This window comes from Falco punctatus (genome assembly GCF_963210335.1).
Source record: "Falco punctatus genome assembly, chromosome: Z".
Taxonomy (NCBI): domain Eukaryota; kingdom Metazoa; phylum Chordata; class Aves; order Falconiformes; family Falconidae; genus Falco; species Falco punctatus.
The window spans coordinates 21,617,845-21,638,623 of record NC_137586.1 but is presented as its reverse complement, the minus strand read 5'-3'; the positions used below and the strand labels follow the sequence as shown (position 1 = coordinate 21,638,623).

Here is a 20,779-nt window from a genome sequence, read left to right as displayed (position 1 = left end):
CGTCCCTGCAGTGGGTGGTACCTTTTATGCTCTCAAATCTTTCCTTTTGGACAAAATGATCTGGGAGGCCTGAGAACAGCCTTGCCAGTAAAATAAGGCAAAGAAGAGTTTGAGTACTTCATCCTTTCCCATGTGATTCATCACTCTGTTGCCTACTCCTTTCAGCAGCAGGCCCACATTTTCCTTTTTTCTTTTTGCCTTTGATATACTTTTTTGCTGCCCTTCAACTCCAATGATGGTTCATCTCCAACTGAGCTTTGACTTCCCTGGTGTCATTCCTGAAAAGCCAGGTAACACTTCCATCGTCCTCCTTGGAAATGTGTTTCTTATTCCACTTCCTGTATTTCTGTTTTATGCATTTCATCTCTGTCAGAAGTTCCTTGCTCAGCCAGTTTGATGTCCTACTGTTGTTTCTAAGTCCTTAATCACAGTTTGTTTATCCTGTGTACTACAGCATAGTGAGTCACTGGCTGATTCTGTGGCATTTTTATGATAAAATATTGTTTTAATTTTCAATTATTATTACATTCCTGTATGCATTCCATAAAAAGGAGGGATTTCTTAATGTGACTACATTGGTTCTGGTTTTGCATTCACGTAATTTGGTGCCGTTTTGTTAAACAGAGTGAGAGAGACTCTTTTCTTGTTTCATAGCTGATTTGATTGTAGGTATAAAGAGACTGGGCATTTGCTAAGTAACTCTTTAATTTTTTTTTTTCCTGATGATTCTTCCTAGTCTGCTGCTCATTTACCTGCTTAGATGATTACTGTTGCCAAGTTCTACAGCTACTATGGCTCATCTTGCAAAGGAAAGCTCAAAAAGTAAAAGACTGCTTCTAATTATAACTGGTTTGAGTTGCAGTGAGGTAGGAAAAGGCTGGGAATTCATCAAGATCAGCTTTACTTTCTGTACCATAAGTGGAGGAGGTATTATGTTAATAGTTGTTAAGTTTTATACTTTTCAGGTATTGTCTTTTTTAAGCAGTTAACTGGTAAAATAGTTATTTTGTTAAAATATTTCTTCAAGCAATCAGCCAAATCCAAGCCCACACCCTACTGAAAGTTGTGTGAAATTGAAAACAGTGATTCACTATTGAAAATTCAGTGTGAAAAGAAATGCATAACAAAGTAATCTCTTAATATATACTTTTTCACTGTCATATTAACGTCAATTCAGAGATGATAAAAGAAATCAGAAAGCTTATCTAATCAGAGGAATACATAGTGTCTTCCTTATGAGGATTTAATGTAAGAAATTGTCCCTTTAGATTAGCTTCACTATTGAAGATGTCTTGGCCTCATTCTGATTTGCATTTCAATCACCCCTACAGCAGCAGCTTATAAGTACAAACAAGAAACCTACTGGACTGTCACAGGCACTCAAAGCTAAGGGAAAGGTGGAAATCAGTTCAAGACGGTGATCCAGCCAGCAGCTGTGCTTGAATCCAGCCTTTAGGACAATTCCATCCAAGCTGTCTTGGACTGGAATGACGTGGTGAACCGTCCGTGCATCTTGTGTCATTGCATGCAGAATGGTGCCTAGCATCTGAGCAGGCCATGTATACCTGGGAGAGACACCCATATGTTTTTGCACAGTATGCAGAAGCATATTAATTATGAGCATTTACGTGACCCAATCTTTCTACAGGTCTCTGTGCACAGTCACTGTTGTATCATCTTTATTAAGGCTGATTACAGGCTATATTTTTCCTCATGTGTTCCTTTCTCTAAATCAGCAGAAGCAACAAGGTGGTGTACAGGCAAAGGATCTAGGCTATCTATGTAGCAAATCATTCCTTACCTCTCTTGCTTCAGTACAATCCTGTGTGGAGATAAGCATCTGATCACATCAACTAACAATTAGTACACACATTTCATAATAAAATTGAATGCTACTTTATAGCCTTATTCTATTTATAACTCATACCTAACTAAGAAATTCTCAGAAGAAAATGGATAGATTTCAGGTGGTTACTTGGGAAGCTCTGCCTTGGTAAGCCTATCAGTTATGCCTGTCCTATTCTTTCTTCTGTCAGGTACCTGCTTATGGACAGTACGGATTGTTGGCTAGAAAGACTCTAGGTCTGACTAAGTACAGCCATTCTCACATAAAATGGATTGTAATAGTTTCTCTTCTCTAGACCATTGTCATCTGTTCATAATATGCATTCAACTTGGCTCTGCAGAATTTTCATCCACGTTGAGACCAACCATAATTTATTAATAAAGTTAAGAGGTATATGCATAATAAGGTCTTAATTTATTTCATGACTGAGTACAGATTTAGAATTATAAATTTACTTTATATCTTTTGAACATATTTCCAGTAACATTTCACATTACTAGCAAACGATGCAGGAAATGCAGATTCCAAATCTCACTTTGGAATTTGAACATTTAACATTTAAAGGGTTGCTGTTTAAGTAGTGTATAATATCACATCCAAATGTATACAAAATATTTTGGATAGTTTTGATGAGGCATTTCACACTGTTGGAATAGAAAGAACATTTTATAATACCACACTATTATCAAAATACTGTTTCATTAAATGGCATAATATTTTTTGAAAGTTTATTTAGAAGAAAAAAATATTTTGTATTCTTACAGATGGAACTTATTTTTTCTCTTCACTTTGAAGCAATTTTTATCTGTTTGAAAAATAAAGTTTTTTATAAAATATAAAGTTCAAATGCAGAAACTAAGATTTGAATTTATTGAGGTGATGCTTTGAGTTCCATTTAAAAATTTAAGAAGAAAATTAATGAAACATACAATGAATAATTTTCCAGATTGGAACACATGGAATAAATGGGATTTTCTGGAAGCAGGAGGAAGTTGATTTCTTCACAGTTGAAATCAAAATTATACTTTGAAATTATGAAGCATAGAAAGTATTTTCCCCATACATATTTACATTAGGTATATCCTCTGAGAACAGCCTGTTAAGTACGTTCACTCATCTACTGACTTCCTTTTTCTGTTTCTGGCTAAGGCTCCAAACTCTCTTCTGATTCTTTTAAACATTGTAGTTACAGTTTCCCTTTTCACTTCAGATCAAGGTACTACAGTAGTTCTCTGAGATGTAAACAGATCAGATCCTCTTGGAATGTAAATATAACATGATTTTTGCTGTCCTTAAAAAGGTCTTCTTTAAAAGAGATAATGTCTATAATGGAGATGAAAAGAAAGGACTTTAGAATTATCTTGCAAAACTATATGGGCAGATAATTTTTAGTTCTTGTTATAGCAAAGAAAATAGAAGACACAAGCCACAAAAGGCTGCAACTCTGGTTTTACCTCTTTCCCAGCAGTGAACCAATTTTGAGATGTTTTTCATAGGTTTGTTGCTTGAACTCCTGAGTGCAGAGTAAAAAATGTGGGCCTTATCAGAGGATCTGCTCCATGTGGTAGGGTAAGATCTGGTTGACTGCTATTACTTTCAGCAAATTAAGTTCCTGTGCAATCTCAGGTAACGGCTATGTAATGGTCTCGTTCTGTTCTCTCTTGCCACATCCCTTAACTATAATTTTCCTTAATTTAAAAGTAACTCTGGTCTTTTTTCTGGTATAGGTGACAGGGTGATTAAATATAACAGACAATGAGAAATGTGTGAATAGGTGGATGCAGAATCTCACAGACTCTACAATAAAAAGTTTCATTATGACAGTCTGTGGCCCTATGAGGTTTAGCGTTAGACATGTCTGCATGTACCTAACAGAAAATAAATGTATGGTAATAAGATAATTTTTGATAGCAATGTATGATCTGAAATTCATTAAACGTACAGAAATCAAGACTTTTCAATGAAGACAAATCAGTAGTATGGAATTTCAGCTGCTTTTATCTAGTTTCATACTCAAGCAACTGGATTTTTATGACAGCTTTGAAAAGTTTGAGGGTTGTGTCTTTCTCTGACTGCAGTCTTGTAACATTTCTTAGATTCCTTCTGTTACTCTGTTTTGGCTCATATCTCCCTTTTCCTTCAGATGCTGACATCTTTTGATTCTTATAGTGTTTATTATAATTGCTATCACTGTCTAAAACATCTATTAATCATACATATTCTGGTTTTCTTGGTCTGCCACAATGTAAGATCTCTTTCATGTTGTGTGTCATTTTTATAACTATTCCTCACCTTTGGCAGAAGACTTGAGTTCAGTATGTCCTAAAATTATCACCACTGGACACAGGCATGATTGATGGAGGACATTGAGTAGACTGTGTTGAGTAACTTATACAATGTATCAAGTAATTTATACAATACTCAACACCATGATTTCCAATCATTTTATGACAATAAAAATATAGAAACCTTTGTACAGTTCTGGATAAAGAATAGTCAGCTTTTTCTCGAGTAAATTAAATACAGGTGTGAAAAGCATAGCATTTTTATTTCTATACAGAGAAAACTACAGCAAGATATTCAATAATCAGTAGTAAAAGTTGATGTCATCATAGTAATTTTTCTCAGTCAAAAGTCGAATCTGATTTTTTATTGTCAAATTGAAATGTATGAAATAATCCCTAGCCCTAAATGTTTCTCTTGAGATGCTTAATCTATTGTGTACGCATGATTCAGTAGCAATTGCTCCTTTTCATCAAATGTGATTGTGCTTTTTGATTCACAGATTAATTGGTGTAAATTTGGACAAGAACTATGCTTTTGTCATCTTTATGTTTGATGCTACAGTTTCTTGATGTCAAATACACTTGCAAAGTATGATTGTTCTGCACATAGAGTTGTTGGCAAAATCCTGTTTAATTAAATGATGACAGGATGCACCATAGAATTTCTAAAAGCTGTGTGGGAGATTAATATAAAGTCATCGGTAGTCTGGGGTTTCCTCTGGAGACTGTTCTGTAAATTTAGCCTTAATTCAAAGCAGAATAAAAAAGATCTTAGGATTTTGTTTGTTAAGTATGCTACTTTAAAGTAAATTACATTCTTTAAAACTTATAGAACGATGGTGTTTTTATTGTAGTAGAGGAGGAAATTACCAAAAATGAAGGAGGTATAGAAAAAGCCTTTTAAATCCTGGCATTAAGTTAATAACATAAAACAAGCAGTGTTGGTTTCTCTGGTAGTTTAAAAATCTTCAAGCTCTTCATTAACATGCTTGTATTTCAGATGATTGTCATTGATTTCCTGGATAGAGAAGAGGTTAGATGTACTCTGACACAGCTTTGTAGAGAAGAATTATACAAAATAAACTAGAAGTTGCTAACCTGAAAAGCTGCATCATTGCAGATGAATATATTCCAGAGCTAGAAATCTTTCAACACCGATTAGTGCTGAATTTATACTGGAAACTTTTCTGTGGTTCTGATTACCTCACCTCTCAGGATTTTTATTCTTGCTAAATGCTTTACTGAGTAATGGAATCATGGCTGTTGCAGTTTTTGGGATCTCCATTTCAGCCACGAATAGAAGCTGAGCATCCTAAATCCCAGTTCAAATATAGGTGGCATTTCAATGACAGGCTGAGTTGAAGATCCATTATACCTTTGGTGCTCTTGGAAATACATGCTTGCCCTTACACAATACTTACTGACAAATGTGAAATCTGCAATTTCTGAAAAAGGTGAGAAATTCCTAGGGGTTTCTAGATTTAAGAGTTTTCCCTAGATTTGAGGAGTGTCACTTCAGTGTTGTCTTATTTTGCCTATCTTTGATACACCTTGAGTTTGGAAGATATTTTGAAAATAACGGGAGAAACCTTCTCAGTCTGCAAAACACAGGAAGTTAAATTTATAAGCCAAGAGTAATTGTGGTAAGGCTTTTGTCAAGGACAGTGAAGGCAAGCAAAGAAATCTCATGGTAGCTATGCTACCAGTTTTCCATATTGTGTCAAGACTAATAAAATGTGCATAGAGTATTACTGAAGTAACACAGAGTACCAAGGAACTGTGATGAGAATAAGTGATACTGTTGAAATCATTTAAATTACCATCATTACTTCCTTGTATAGCATTTTTCATAGGAAAGATGAAGACCCATCTGATGCTTAATAGCTACATAGTTACTTAAACGTTCTATTATATGATGTGCTTAACTAAGAATTAAGAGGGAACAACCTACTGAAGAATGCAAAAAGCTGTGGAAAAAAGTAGCATGGATAAAAGAAAACAAAGCAGGAATATTGTTGCTACCAGTAGAGCGGTGTAAGTGTATGAACGAAGAATGTGAGAGAATTCACTGAGAAAATGTAGTTGGATTTTTTTCTCTCTCTGATTTCAACTGCAACTGCCCAACACTTTCTATTTACGACAGCATTTACTGTCATAAATTATTTCAGTAATTAAAGCAGTAAGTGGATTATTATTTCTTACCCAGTAGTATATCTCAGTCAGAGAAATCAAGCTCCTGGTGGTGGTTTTTCCATTAGCATTACATGAATTTTAGCTATCCATCATGAACAAAGAATAAAATGAAAAACAGAAGATTTCATTGCCTGAGTGACAAGTGGCACTTAAAGTTCTGATTCCCTGAAGTAGGAACTGTTTGCTTATTTGCAGAACTTGAGGACAGAATTTAGTGCTCTGTATTTTATGATACCTAGCAGATTGTAAGAAAATAAACCTGTACTTAATTTATTCTGTAGGTAGGTATTGCAATTCATTGGTTCCTACAAGCCTGTAGATCACATAGGTTTTGGGGAAAGTATTCATACCAGTGTTTATGTACATTGAAAGCTACTATATTGTTTATGAACACCCTCATGATACTGAATATGTGAACATTTCTTTCTTTGAAGGGTTAATTATTAAAAACACATCCAGATCCACAACCTCCAAACCACCAGTAAAAAAAAAAAGCAAACATAAAATCTTACAAGTATTCCCTGTTAATCCTGAGATGTTAATCACATTCTAACAATAGTGGCTAGACACCGATAGTTTCCAGTATCTCTGACCCCATCTTAAACCCTTTTTGAATACAAATTTAACATGTCCTGATTGCACTGGACCACACTAATACAAGCAGCATGTAGTTACACTGCTCTAAAAGAGGTAATAATTTCTGTCTACTATTCTTGCCTCTGCAAGACTCCATTGATGAGTTAGAGGGGAAACAGGGCAACAGTGCTTCAGTGAATGCTGGGAATGGTTTCAGAGTTTCTCCTATTTGTGATTGCTGCCTTGGATAGTCACAGTCTGGCTAACATTCCCATAGGGTTTACAAACCCTGTAAATATCAAGCAGAAGCTCAGCTTCTGTTGTTTTTTTGTTTGAGTTTTTTTGTTGTTGTTTGTTTGTCATTTTAAGGAGTGAAATGTAGCTTTTAATCATTTAATCTTTATATATTTCTCTCCACTTGGAAATACTGGTGAGAAGAAAGAAGGGGTTGAACAGATCTATGTGGGTGCTAGATGATAAGAAGGGGTAAGATTGAATAAAAGCATTCCACCATTTCTGTAAAATAAGTATTTGAAAAACATGGCATTTTACTGTACAAACAGTTGTCTATGAGGTCTTTTGCATTTGTCTCTGGAGGGCAGTATTCTTATGCAAGGGATTTATTTGACAAATGTGAAAGAATTTTCAGCCAATGAATTTCATATTTTCAGAGAATAACGAAGACTCATCTATTATACAGGCTTCAGGCAAATATTGCAATTCAAATAACATTCACTTGTGGCTCAGATATGAGCTGAACAATCCAAGTTTCAATGAAGACAGCAGAAAAACCTCCTAATGGTTCTAGCTGGAGGACTATCAAATCAAAATGAGCTAAGCTTAGAAAATAGAGCCATTAATATCAGTGGGAAATTTTCAGCAAGCATGAGATGCACAAGTAACAAATAAAAATTTTGCCAAATAACACTTCAAAACTTTTTTTATATCTCAAGTTAATATCTTTCAATAAAGGCCTTTACTTTGGAGAGTTGCAGATGGGAAATTAAATTGGCAATATTTACACTCACTTAGCTGCATTAATGAATGCTACTTTCCCCTCTATCCTTCATTCAAATAAGTAATACATTGACATGCAAAATTACATCTTACTATTCAAACTGTTAATATTTTGAATTCAACAAAAGCATGTAGGAAACTTTTTACTGGAAATATAATCTACTAAGATAATGTACATATATATGATTTATTTATTTAAAAATCATTTATTGAAAAAATGATTGATACTGATTCTTAACTTTCTAATTAAAAATTACGTAGTTTCTGCTGTGTTAGAGATTTCAACACTTTAAATAGTTTCAATGAATTGTATTTCTAAATTTGGGTCTTTTCCTGACAAAGTTAAGATCAGGTACATGTTAATAAAGCTGTCCAGTAATTGAAATATAATACACAGGAGAAGTAGTTTTCTTTTGAATGCTGTTTCCAAGAAAGAAATAAACTCTAGTATTCATTCTAACAATGGTGGATAGAACTAATGCTTTACACACAAAAAAAAAAACAACACCCAAAAACCAAAAAAACCCAACAAAACAAAAACAACAACAACAAAAAAACCCCAACAAAACAAACCCCACAAAAACCCCAAACCAAACCAAACAAACAAACAAACAAAAAAAACCCCAACAAACCAAAACCCCCCAAAACCAAACTAAAAATACCAGCAATATTTTTGGGAGGCTTTGAGAGTAATTAACTGAAATCTGTTGGCATGAGCCTTTCCATTAATTTGCCAGCTTATTACTTGGGAACAGTCAATTTAAATATCTATATTGATCTTTCTGCAAAATTACTATTATAAAGCTTATTTTAAAAGCATCTTTACTTTTACTATCTTGCTTGATAAAGTTAATGAATACTATTAAAGCTTATGTGAAAGCTTGATGGAATTAAGGGTATGTAGAAAGAAAGTTATCTACCTAAAAAAGAGTTATATCAAGTTTAGTCCTACTAAAAATATTGTTTCAGTTGAATTAATGAAATACCTAGTAGCTTTTTTTGTCTGTTTAAGAGAACTTAAATAGCAGAAGTATTTCAGATGTGAGGTAGGTTCAGTAATTCAAACCCTCATTAGAAATTATGAAAATAATTAAGACAGTGAGTAGCAAGCTTCAGATATGGTTTGAGAAATTTAAAGGAGCCAAAGAATTACACTGCCTAATTCTGAATAAACATCTTATCCAGCTTTCTCCAAAAGGGCAACTTTTACCAATTAGAATTTGAAAGATCTTGAATTTTCTAGGACCTTTTTCAAGAGATTGGTTAAAACTTCAGATCATGCAAACCTCACCTGCACTGGAGTTTGATTAAACAGTCCAGTCCTTTTTGTTCTTGTTTTGGAAATTTTCCTAGTGTTTTTGAGAGTGGTAGGAATTTATGCTTTTTCACTGAGAACTGACTGCAACTAGCTTTGAATGAAGTTTGCTTTTAACCTGTAGGCTTTCTTGTTTGTAGAAGTCACAGCAAAATTAAGAGGGTTTAATGCTGTGCAAGTCTTACAGGAATGAAATGCTCCTAAACGCCTTGAAACTGAAGTAACTTTTTCATACAAATGTACTATTAATAAAATATCCTGGATCTCACCCACGCCCCTCTCCTTGAAGTGAGCAAATCAATAATTCAACTGATAGAGTGCTAAAGAAACTGGAGAAGTACCTTTATCCATCAGACCTTGTTCAAAATGGGTTAGATTCTCACTCTGTGATTTTTCCAGATCGATAGATGAGGTGTAGTTTCATTATTCAGGAACTATTTTGGAAACAAAGTTTCAATCAAGGTAGCACTGTCCCCTGTTGCTACAAAAGGAAGAAACTCCACAAGAGACTCTCTGCAGGTTTATGCTTCATTTAATCTGCTGCGGTGGTACATTGGAGTGGAGGAAGTGGTGAGAAGAGCACTAACTGTGTTAAATCCCCCTCTCTCGCTGCTATGCTATCCAACTGGGAAAGTAATAACTGTTGCTGTTGTTTCCTCCTCAAGCTGCAAATCAAGGCAGTCAAGGGAATGTTTTTAAGATCTGCCCCCTTTTACTTTCAGTAATTACATAGCACTAGCAAGAATCTAGCTTGTGATTTTTAGTGTGCTTCTGAAATAGAGTGAGCTTTGCTCATTGCTTTAAGTGGGAGGTTACATGGAATTGTGATCTTAGTGGGTGCAAAACGCCTTTCATCTCAGTCATCTCAGCCTTTCATCAGTAGAGCTGTGCATCAGCCTGGGGCTGTCATAGCCCAGACATTAGCTGTGTCTGTCCATGCAACTGCAGTTTCAAACACATGGTTCTTACATACTTGACAGATATTAAATGGGTGAGAGGAGAGGGTTGCCTTTGTGTGTCAGGATCTCTCTCTCTCCCCTTTGTGGCCGTGTTGTGGTGAATATATTCCACAGGACCAAACTCAGTGCTTTAATATGCTGGACAAGAATACAATCTATACAGAAGAACTATGTTCTTGCAACTGAAATTTTGATAGGTTCAAACAAACATTCTCTAAGAAACAGAAACTGTGTGCTCACAAGGAACTGTTAGATCTGGGTTTGTATTCAGATTCTGAAAGCAATGTAGTAGTCTGTGTTGTAGTAAATACTTAAATTAGCATGATTTCTATTTCACTTTATAATATACATTAGTTTGGTATTTATACCACACCTATTCTAAGAAAAACAGATCTTTGGATCAGTTCTGACTAACTGCAGGGAAAGTTAAGGAACACTCAAGAAAAATCTGTAGGGCAATAAATAAAGCATTTTATTTATGCTTATGTACATAAGGCACTAGGTGAGACAGGTGATAGGACTGTGGGGTTGTTTTTTTTTTCAAAATTCAAAAGTATTATTCCTCACTAAAAATTTGTATCAAAAATAAGACCCCATGGAGCTACCTGCAAGAATACCTTCCTGCAAACTGGAAAAGCAGCCTTCCTAATAGGCAATAAACATCAAATTATATGGTTCTAGATTAATCCCCCTTTTATTGTGTCATTAGTAATTGAAGTAGAATTAAATTATACAGTAATTCCATAATTTACAAAAGACATTAAATAAAAAATACTAATTGTTAATTTTTCTCTGCAATGCGATTTCAGAATATATATTAGATACAGTGTTCTTACCATAACTATCCCTTTGTTTGCAATGATAAAGTTCATGATTAATGTGAATACATTCTACAAACAGATTATAGGAGACTTATATGGGTATGTTCTTGTGTTATTTTCTTTTTCTGTGATTTGTAGTTCTACATCTAACAACATATTCTACATTTAAGCAGAACTCTGCTTTTTAAAGCACTCAGTTTTTTCCTCTTTAATAATTCATGTTTTCATGAATGATGATCTGCTGAATTCCTTTTCCATTGCTAGCAGCAGGAATGTGTTTCTGCTTCATGAGTCAGACATGATAAAAAAATTTATATGAACAGCCAGTGACTGTCCATTGTATCTGAAATTCGACCTTATTAGACTTAAAAGAACTCACTGAAACTTTATGGCTATATGTAAAATATAGTACTGTTTCTTAAGTGCCATTGTTCTGAATTATAGAAGGATTACTGTCAGAGCTGCAGTCAGTGATGAATACTACTGAACAAAATTTATCATCATCTAATGTGCATGTTTTAGCATTGGCTCATTTCTTGTACAGATAATGCAAGTGATTTGCTCTCACTTTACCACTGTTTACAAGGTATGTAAACTATTACAGAAGTATCTTCTTTGACATGAAGTGGGTGGACATTATTAGTTTCCTTATTAAATTGCTGTGTATTTTCTTTTCTAATCCGGTTATACTTGTTATCTCCTTAATACATTGACCTTCAATGTTACATTTTTATCTCAATTCTGAATCATTTCTATTGCACTTGGGCAACACACTTCTCTTAAATTCAGACCAAAAATAAAATACAGTGGTTTGTAAGGAATGCATGTCATTATTAGTCCAGAAAATGAAGGGACAAAATAAGATGTTCCCCATTATTTTCTGTATGTCAGAGTTACTTATCTTCACTGCAGTATTATCATAGATATCTGTTAAGAACTGCAGTGCCATTCTAAAGTAATCAGAGATGCAACAATTTATCTAGTACACTGTTAATGCTACCACCACCAGCTGAACAATGTCTGGAAAATATTGTCAAAACATTTGTAAACAGATTTAAAAAGCTAATAAAACTGTTATTTATTTGAACACTATTCTTTCCATCTACGTGTTTCTTACAATCAAGGACATGTTTTTTTAAAAAAAGACATGTGGAAGGTTAAGAATGCTAGCTAACTTAAAATGGCATTCTCTTATGAGGTAAAATGTTACATTTTACTTTATGGATATCTGTGCACTTTGGTGTGATGTACACAGAGAGCTCTGAGATGCTAATACAAGGATAATAGGTGGGTACAGCTGGAGCAGTAGTTCTCATATTCCAGCCTCAACTCGCTAGGGAGGTTCCAGTCTCCTGTGAGGAGGCTTAGGCAAGTTCCAGGAAAATGAAAAGAAATATATTTTTCTAAATAATTTTCAGTTACAATTCTCAAACGTAGAATGTTCCGCTGTTATTGAGTCTTTAGGAGACTTGGTACTTTTGAGGATACTGTGCTGAAATAAGCTAGGCAAGTAAGAAAAAAAATTGCCTTGAATTCATATAAGAAATATTGATTAAAATGTATCACATACTGATTCTTTTTTCTGATAAAGCCGCTAAAACATGCACATTAGATGATGATAAATTATAGCATATTTTGCAGGGAAGGGTAAATATTCTGTGGTTTGGGAACAAAATGTTCTGCCAGTGTCTTAGCACACCAGTGTAATAAACAACTGGTCATGCACATGTCATTTTTAAAAACTTAAATATAAAGACTAGTAGGTGACTGGAATGTCTCCATTAATACTCTGCCATGTCTTGTTCCCTGTAGTTTAGTTTCCTCTTGTGTATAATACAGGTAGCAACATCCTATTTGTATTATTTTGGATGGAGTGAAAAACACTATGTAAATGCAAAACACATTTTTCCTAACATTAAATACTGTTACTAATTGAAAATAGGTATACAAGCCAAATACACCAAAACTATAATTAACACATAGTTATTACAATATACATGCATTACTCTTCCTTTTTATAAAGCATTTTCTAAATGAAACCTGGGTAGCTTGTGTATTGGGTTTGCATGGCAAGGTTTTGGTAGCAAAGGAGGCTACAGGAGTGGCTTCTGTGAGAAGATGCCAGAAACTTCTATGTCCAAAAGAGCCAGTGCCAGCCAGCTCCAAGAGGAACCTGCTGCTGGCCAAGGCTGAGCCAATCAGCTATGGCTGGCAGTGCCTCTGGGATAACATTTTTAAGAAAGGGAAAAAAAAACCCAAACCCTGCACAACTAATTGTATCAGAAGAGAGGAGTGAGAATATGTGAGAGGAATGACTCTGCAGACCCCCACATCAGTGCAGAAGGAGGGCAGGAGGTGCTCCAGGTGCCAGAGCAAAGATTCCCCATCAGCCCATGGGGAAGACCATGGTGAGGCAGGCTGTGCCCCTACAACCCATGGAGGTCCATGGTGGAGCAGATAACACACCTGCAGCCCGTGGAGCCCCCCACGCTGGAGCAGGTGGGTGTCTGGAACAGACTGTGAGCCCGTGGGAAGCTTACACTGGAGCAGGTTCCTGGCAGGACCTGTGGCCCCATGGAAAGAGGATCCCAAGCTGGAGCAGGTTTGCTGGCAGGACTTGTGACCCCATGGGGGATCTACACTGGAGCGGTCTGATCCTCAGGGACTGCACCCTGTGGAAGGGACCCATGCTGGATCAGTTCATGAAGAACTGTAGCCCGTGGGAAGGGCTCATGTTGGAGAAGTTTACGGAGAACTGTCTCCCATGGGAGGGACCATGCTGGAGCAGGGGAAGAGTATGAGGAATCCTCTTCCTGAGGAGGAAGGAATGACAGAGACAACATTTGATGAATTGACCACAACCCCCACGCCCCATCCCCCTGCATGGGAGGAGGTAGAAAAAAAACAGAAGTGAAGTTGAGCCTGGGAAGAATGGAGAGGTGGGGGGAAGGTGCTTTAAGATTTATTTCTCATTATCCTACTGTGGTTTGATTGGTAATAAATTAAACTGATTTCCTCAACTTGAATCTGTTTTGCACATGATGGTAATTGCTGAGTGATCTTGTCCTTATCTCAACCTGCGGTCCTTTCATTGTACTTTCTCTCCCTGTACAGCTCCCCAGAGGGGAATGATAGAGCAGCTTGATGGGCACCTGGTGTGCAGCCAGCACCACAGGCTGTATTGAATAGGAGCATGGTCACAGAGACTAATATAGCTTGCCACCTCCTTTCCACTGGATGTCACCATCTCTATGGTCTGTTAAACTATTGGCTTGACCGGTCTCTAACTTGATGTGATTTTTTTAGTGTGTATCATTTCACAAAACTGAGAAAGGGGTCAGAAGAACTGTTTAGCAGAACCAAGGCAGAGATGATCTGTGGTTTGTCATGAGAGAAAGATGGTCTGGGCCAGTTAATGTGGATGTATGGCATTCAAAATAATTAAACTGATTATGCTATAGAAACCTTGTTTTTGTGGGTAGAGGCCCAGAGAAGTTTTTGGAGCTTCCAAGCAGAGAAGCAGGTAATACTTCTAAAGATATGGAATCATTCCTCCAGAGGTTCTGAACTAAGCTTAGATAGGAACATTTAAAAACATTTTAGCCAGATCTAACCTTCTTTCTCAATACTGAACTCCTTTCAGCCTCTGAGAGCAAACATGAATCTCCCAAATGCAGTTATGCAGAAATTGGGGTCTTTAACAAGTGACTAGAAAGCAAAACATAAGATTGTAAGCATCTTTTTGGTATAGGATTTTATTTGAGAGATTTTTCAAATGGGCAGTTTATTTCAGCCACTCTTCTTTCACCCTTTCTTTCTGTAACTGGGAGAATTTGAATTTTATACTGATCTTCAAAAATGGACATGTTAGCAAGACAGGTTTAACATTTTTTTTTATTTACTTGTATTGATGTTTGCTGTATGCTACCCTTTAAAATAAAAACCTAAAGTTTTTTCCTAAAATGCAAGCAAAACATATTTATATATTGTTAGTTTTATTCTTGAACCCTGACATTCCAGTAAAATTTAAAAAAACTATTTAGGCCCATGTTCTCCAGGGAAAGCAGGTTGCAAACTGAGTTAATTTCCAGGATAGGGCTCAGGCTCTAAAATCAGACATGTGTCTGGCCATGTTTCATCTTAGATCTGCTAGAAATTATTCTCTGTCCTCCAAAAGCCACTGCAGGAATCAATACTCCTTGATGAAAAAAAAAAAAAAAATATACATAAAAATTTCAAGGACTGGAAAAAAAAAATACCCCAGCTTAGTTACCCTTTATATGGAGTCATGAGTTGTATCACCCTAATACAATTCTAAAATAACTTCTGTTTTATCCTAGATTTTGGTAGGATTGTTAGGAGTTCATGTAAAAGAACGGGTTTGAAGCAATAGGATGCATATGTACAATTTTATTCTTGTTGTTTGTATGGTACCATAAATTCAAAGTATGTCAGTCAATAAAAATTACTATCATAAAGAGGATACAAACAAAATATGTCTTTCCATTGTAGCTTGTTAGTAAACTGGGAAGCTTTTGGCTTCTTTATCTCTGGGCAGTTTTCAAAGTCATAGAATTGCTAGGTTAAACAAATTCTACAAAATTAGTAAAAGTTATTATTAATATAAAAATTGGTCTGCTTTTACACCCCTGTTATTTAAATGAGTATTGATGAACTAGTGCATTTTTTTCAAGTCCAGGAACTTGGTGTTTATTTTTGTATTGGCAATTACAATCCCGACAAGTAAGTATCAATTTAGTCAGCAACTGAAGCTGATCACAAATGCCACATGACAATGTAAAACTAAGTTTTTAGTCTGTCACACTGATTTCAGTGGTCAAGCAAAACCTTCTGGTGTTTGAACACCATGATGCCATGCCGCCTTGTAAACCAGATTGATGACTTGGGCTCGACCAGTTCTGCAACGGTCCATTCTGCGTGCTGTTGTTCTGCCACACCTGAGGAGGTAAGGAATTGCTGCATGGTAAGAATTATAGAAGTGGCAGAGGAAGGATCTCAGACAGTCTTGGCCACTGGTGCAAGTTATCTCTGTCCAACAACCTTGCCTTTCTATCTTATCTTTATTTCAAGTATATGACAATTGCCATTATTTCACTCAGTTGTCTTTCTGTAGCATTACTACAGAAAGAAATGTAAAATGTGTTTCAAAGTAGACAAAAATAATTATTCTTTCTTAAAACAATCAACTGAATTAGTCATTGTCATCATAAGTTTTAATAGATTAGAACTGGACTTTCTAATACTCCATGAATTTTAAATTGCTGGTCTATTAAGCCTAGTTACAACTACAGTTCAAATTGCATTTTACAAATACTATCTGTGATTATGAATTAAGATTACAGTTTAAAACAGTGATGTAGTTATGACATTGCAGAATTACTTTCTTTTTCATATCTAAGGTAAAAGAAATATGGGGTAGATTGAAATGAAAAGAAGTCAGGAAACTGATTACGAACTAGAAAGTTACTGGTATAGTTATATTTAGGCAGTCTTTGTTCGTAACAACTGAAAGTTGTCCCATGCGGCCTATGTGGAAAACTGGAAAGCTCCATTAATTCTGAATTAAAAGCTGCCCATTTATAATATGCCATTCCTATCCATGTGGCTAATTGGTTCCCTTCTTCCCAATATCAGAAGAAAAGCCAAAAATCTAGCAGAGATGGACTCTTACCAAAAATGGCAGTCACCAAACCTGTCTTAGTTTACATCAGTATGTACAGTAATACAGTTTACACTACTGACCTGAATTCAAACAAGATAGCCTAGTGAAAGTTTATCTATTTTTATGCAAATCTCATTGTAAGGTTTCTGTACAAGAAAAAAAAAAAAAAAAAAAAAAAAAAAGAAAGAAAGAAAGAACCATAAACACACACACAATTCCTGCCCCCACCAAAGAAAAAAGAAAAATAAAGAATTGTCTGAAAAGAGTTCTTGCAGTTGTCTAGATGGACTCTGATGCAGAACTTTCCATTCTATCTGCAAAAGTATTGGCAGTGTGATATAGATAAACTTCTACTTCTGGTGCCTTTTGTATGTTTCTCAGAGCTAATACTTTAAATGTTAATATGCCTTGATTATTTGTCAAATTGTACTTGGTGTCTAAAACATTAGCTGTACTCTGAAAATACTGGATTGAATGGGGAATATCAGAAGTGCACTTATAATTCAGATACATAATAAGATCAGACCAGGCTGATCCAAAGGCCAATGCTAGCGTGACTGTGAGGCTGCTGTTTATCACTTGCGGAAAGTCATGATGGTTAAGGGAAATCCCTGTCAGCTGGGGAAAGGTTAGTGTTACACTTATCTTTAAGAAAGGCAGGGAGGAGGAGGACAGTACTACAGACTGATCAGCCTCACCTCAGTTGCTGGAAGAGTCCAAGCACATCTCAGAATCTGTTTCCAGAGCTGTGAAGGATGTGAAGATACTCAGGACTACTGAACATAGTGATCTACCAAGGGTAAATAGTAGTTGACTGACCCGACTGCCTTCCATGATGAAAAGACTGTGTGGAAGAGAGAACAGTGGATGTAACATCCTTTCCGTTCCACAAGGCTTTTGAAACAATCCCTCAAAACATTCTCATCTGGAAGCCAGGGAAGTCTGGACTGGATGAACAGACTGTTAAGTGGGATCAAAGTGCAGAGACTGATGGGCCAACATCTGGCTGGCAGCTGGCAATGAGCACATCACCATGAGGGGCTGGTACTGGCACCCACGTGGCCCAGACGGGATAACCTGAAGCACCGGCACAGGCCGGCAAGTGGCTGCCTGGGTGCTGGCAAGGACCTGGGGCCCTCAGGGGACGGCGGGGTGGGTCGCAGCCAGGCAGCACGCTCTCCATCGTAAACAACACCATATGTGCCAGCGTGCCTGTCGCTGGCGGATCGAGGGGAACGCCCGGAGCCCAGGAGAGGGCTACCAGGATGGTCAGGACTTAGAGCACACAATCAGTGCTGGCGCCCAGCTTGCTTGTCTGCTGTGGAGGAGCTGAAAGGGGGTCTAGTGGCAGCCGGCAGCTGCTTGAAGGTTGCTGCAAAAGGCAACAAACTTCAGCTCTTCTCGGCGGCGGCATGCTGTTTAAGGAGGGCCAAGGGCCCCTGTCTGGGATGTTCAGACTGAACATCAGGAGAATCTTCTTCATTAGGAATGTGGTGCAGCACCGGCGTGGGTTATCCACGGAGGCTGGGGAATTTCTGGTGCTGGAGGTTTTTGAGATTCAGACAAAGCTGTGGCTGATGTGATCAAGTGTTGATGATAGTCTCATTTTGAGCATGAGGTTGGACTGGACAGCCTCATGAGGGTCCTTCCAAACAGCAGTTCTGTGATTCTGTGAATTTATAGTCAGATTGGTCACAGAAGCTCTGTGGGAATGGAGGTGAAAAGAGGGGGAAATGCTACTTCTCCCGTTGTTCATGGATTTGCATCCCATATGCCTATATTCCACATTGCAATTATCCCCATTGTTTCATTTTGAACATCATTTTCTCCTCTTGTCTCACTTAAGTCTTTTTCTTCCCATCTTCTTCCAATTTCTGTGTGCTATACATGCCATCAAAACTCTCACAGCCTGCTACAGCTGGCCAAGTGGCAGCATCTGTGATGTCTGGTTTGGAAATAATCTTGTATGTTTGGATAAATAGCAAGAGAATCAGAACTTGATAAATCCATGAGGTTAAGTTCAAATTTCCTTCAATGGAAATACTGCTTCAGATATTTCCCACTATTTACAATATTGATCACAGCATATTGTCTTGTCTGAAACTGATTGGTGAAACCAAAAGTTATTTGGGCAGGAAAAAAGAAATGAAGGGATGATGGATGAGTGTCAGGATTATCTAGGAAAGTACAGTTGGCTTGGAAAAACATCTTCTGGGAGTTTTGGCCGAAAGAAGCTTGGATATACATGGCTAGAGGGTGAATCTTGATTTTAGGAGCACCGTATGTCTGGAAAGGAAGGCTGACTTTTAAGATGGAGAATGGAAATTAATGCATCAACAGGTTAAAGAGATTTGACATAGGTGTACCATTCCATTAATATGAAATTAAGAAGTTTAGAAAGAAATGTATGAGGTTTAAAATGATTGCAGATCTGTGATGGAAAGGTAAGAACGATGGCAGGACCAATTTGATGATTGAGGAAGTAGAAGATGTGCGTGAAGCTAATCAGAACAGTCTAAGGAGTAGATGAATGCTGATTGGAAGAAAATACATGTCTTTGTAAAGGTACTGTTTGCGAGACGTTTTTGCAGTGCATTCTTGTTTAGTACTGACACTCTGGCAAACATAATAGAAGGACCAGACAAATACATACTAACTTTCAAATTAACACCTGGCTGTGTCTTCTTCATATTTTGTCAGGAGCATAGTGATTATAATTTTGGCATGAATAAGAAGTGTTAGATTTTAGAATATTTCCACATGGGACAAATATGAATTCTACTTTAAAAAAATTAAAGAAGCAGCAGCTTTAAAAAAATGCAGCTTCCTTTGGTTCTGGATTGTACATGAGCACAAAAGAATCTGAGATGTAAAACCAAGTTCTTTTTAGGACGAAGTTCCTTTCTGTATATTTTAACTTTAAATAAATTTTTCTGCGGCAGTTACAAACTCCTGAAACTGGCGGTTTAAAATATAAAAGCTTCCCTGTAGCAGTGGGCTCAGCGCCGCTATAATTAAACCTTCCTCGCATTGATTTACAGCCAGTCTTACTCGCAGAGGGGAGAGAGCTTATTCATCGGTGAAGATGGCAGACCAGGGGAAGGTTTCAAGTTGGGCAGCAGACGATTTCCGAACCTGGTGTGGCAGAGGCGTCAGGAGGAGTGCAGGGAGGAAGAGCCCTGTTTTAACCCACCGCCAAGTTCTCGGCGAGCTGGGGCGTGCGCAGCCCGACCACCTGCCGTCGCTTGGCGGCCGGGGTCCCCCGGGGCCGGGCCAGCAGCCACGGGCTGGAGCGCTGCTGCCGGCGGCCTGGCGGCGGGAGGGGCAGCGCGGAGGGGCTGCCTCCAGCAGCGGCAGCCTGAGCCCCCCCGCGGCCCCTCCCTGCCCCGCTCCCACCCCGGGCCAGGGTCCCCGCCGAGCCCGCCCCCGCCTGCCGCGCCCCCGCCGCGCGCCGCTGCCGGCTCCGCTCTCCCCCGCGCCGGCTCCAGCCCGACTTTAAGTACTTCCGAGCGGGAAGCCGGCCCCTCTCCTCCCCCGCCTCCCCCTGTCCCCGCCTCCCCTCCCGAGTGGCCAGGCGGACCCGCCGGCGCGGCGGCCCCAGCCGCTGGAGCACCGGGCGAGGGGCGGCGCGGCAGGCGCTGTCCAACTTTTCAGCACAGTTTCCCCGGCGCTGCCCGGAGGAAGGCGGCTGCCACCGCCCGGCCCGCCCGCCCGCCGGCACCATGGAGGCAGAGCGCGGCGGCGGCATGCCCGGCAGCAGCGACGGCGCCGGCGGCAGCGCCGGCGGCGGGGACAGCGGGAGTCTCAAAGCCCCCAAGCATCTGTGGCGGCACGAGCAGCACTACCCGCCGCAGCTGCGGCAGCACCAGTTCCTCCAGCACCAGCAGCCCCCCGCCCCGCCGCCCGCCTCGCGGGGCCGCTGCCTGGCCGGGGCTCGCGTCAGGCACCGCGGCTACTCCGACACGGAGCGGTACCTCTACTGCCGCGCCATGGACCGCGCCTCCTACGCCGTGGAGACCGGCCACCGGCCCGGCTTGAAGAAATCGCGGATGTCCTGGCCCTCCTCCTTCCAGGGGCTCAGACG

The 20,779-nt window shown here is 38.6% G+C and overlaps 1 protein-coding gene across 2 annotated transcripts in view; it reads left to right on the top strand.

Annotated features, from left to right (window-relative positions):
* The window catches only part of PDE4D (phosphodiesterase 4D), a 626,273-nt gene that overhangs the window by 193,705 nt on the left and 411,789 nt on the right, over positions 1-20,779 (top strand). Inside the window, exon 1 of one of the 2 annotated variants that reach the window (XM_080372936.1) lies at positions 1-20,779. This exon is cut by the window's left edge and continues 7,475 nt beyond it. The exons of the other annotated variant lie outside the window; for it this stretch is intronic. Coding sequence (XP_080229062.1) covers positions 20,418-20,779 — 362 coding nt within the window. The 5' untranslated portion in view covers positions 1-20,417. 2 annotated transcript variants of the gene reach the window in all.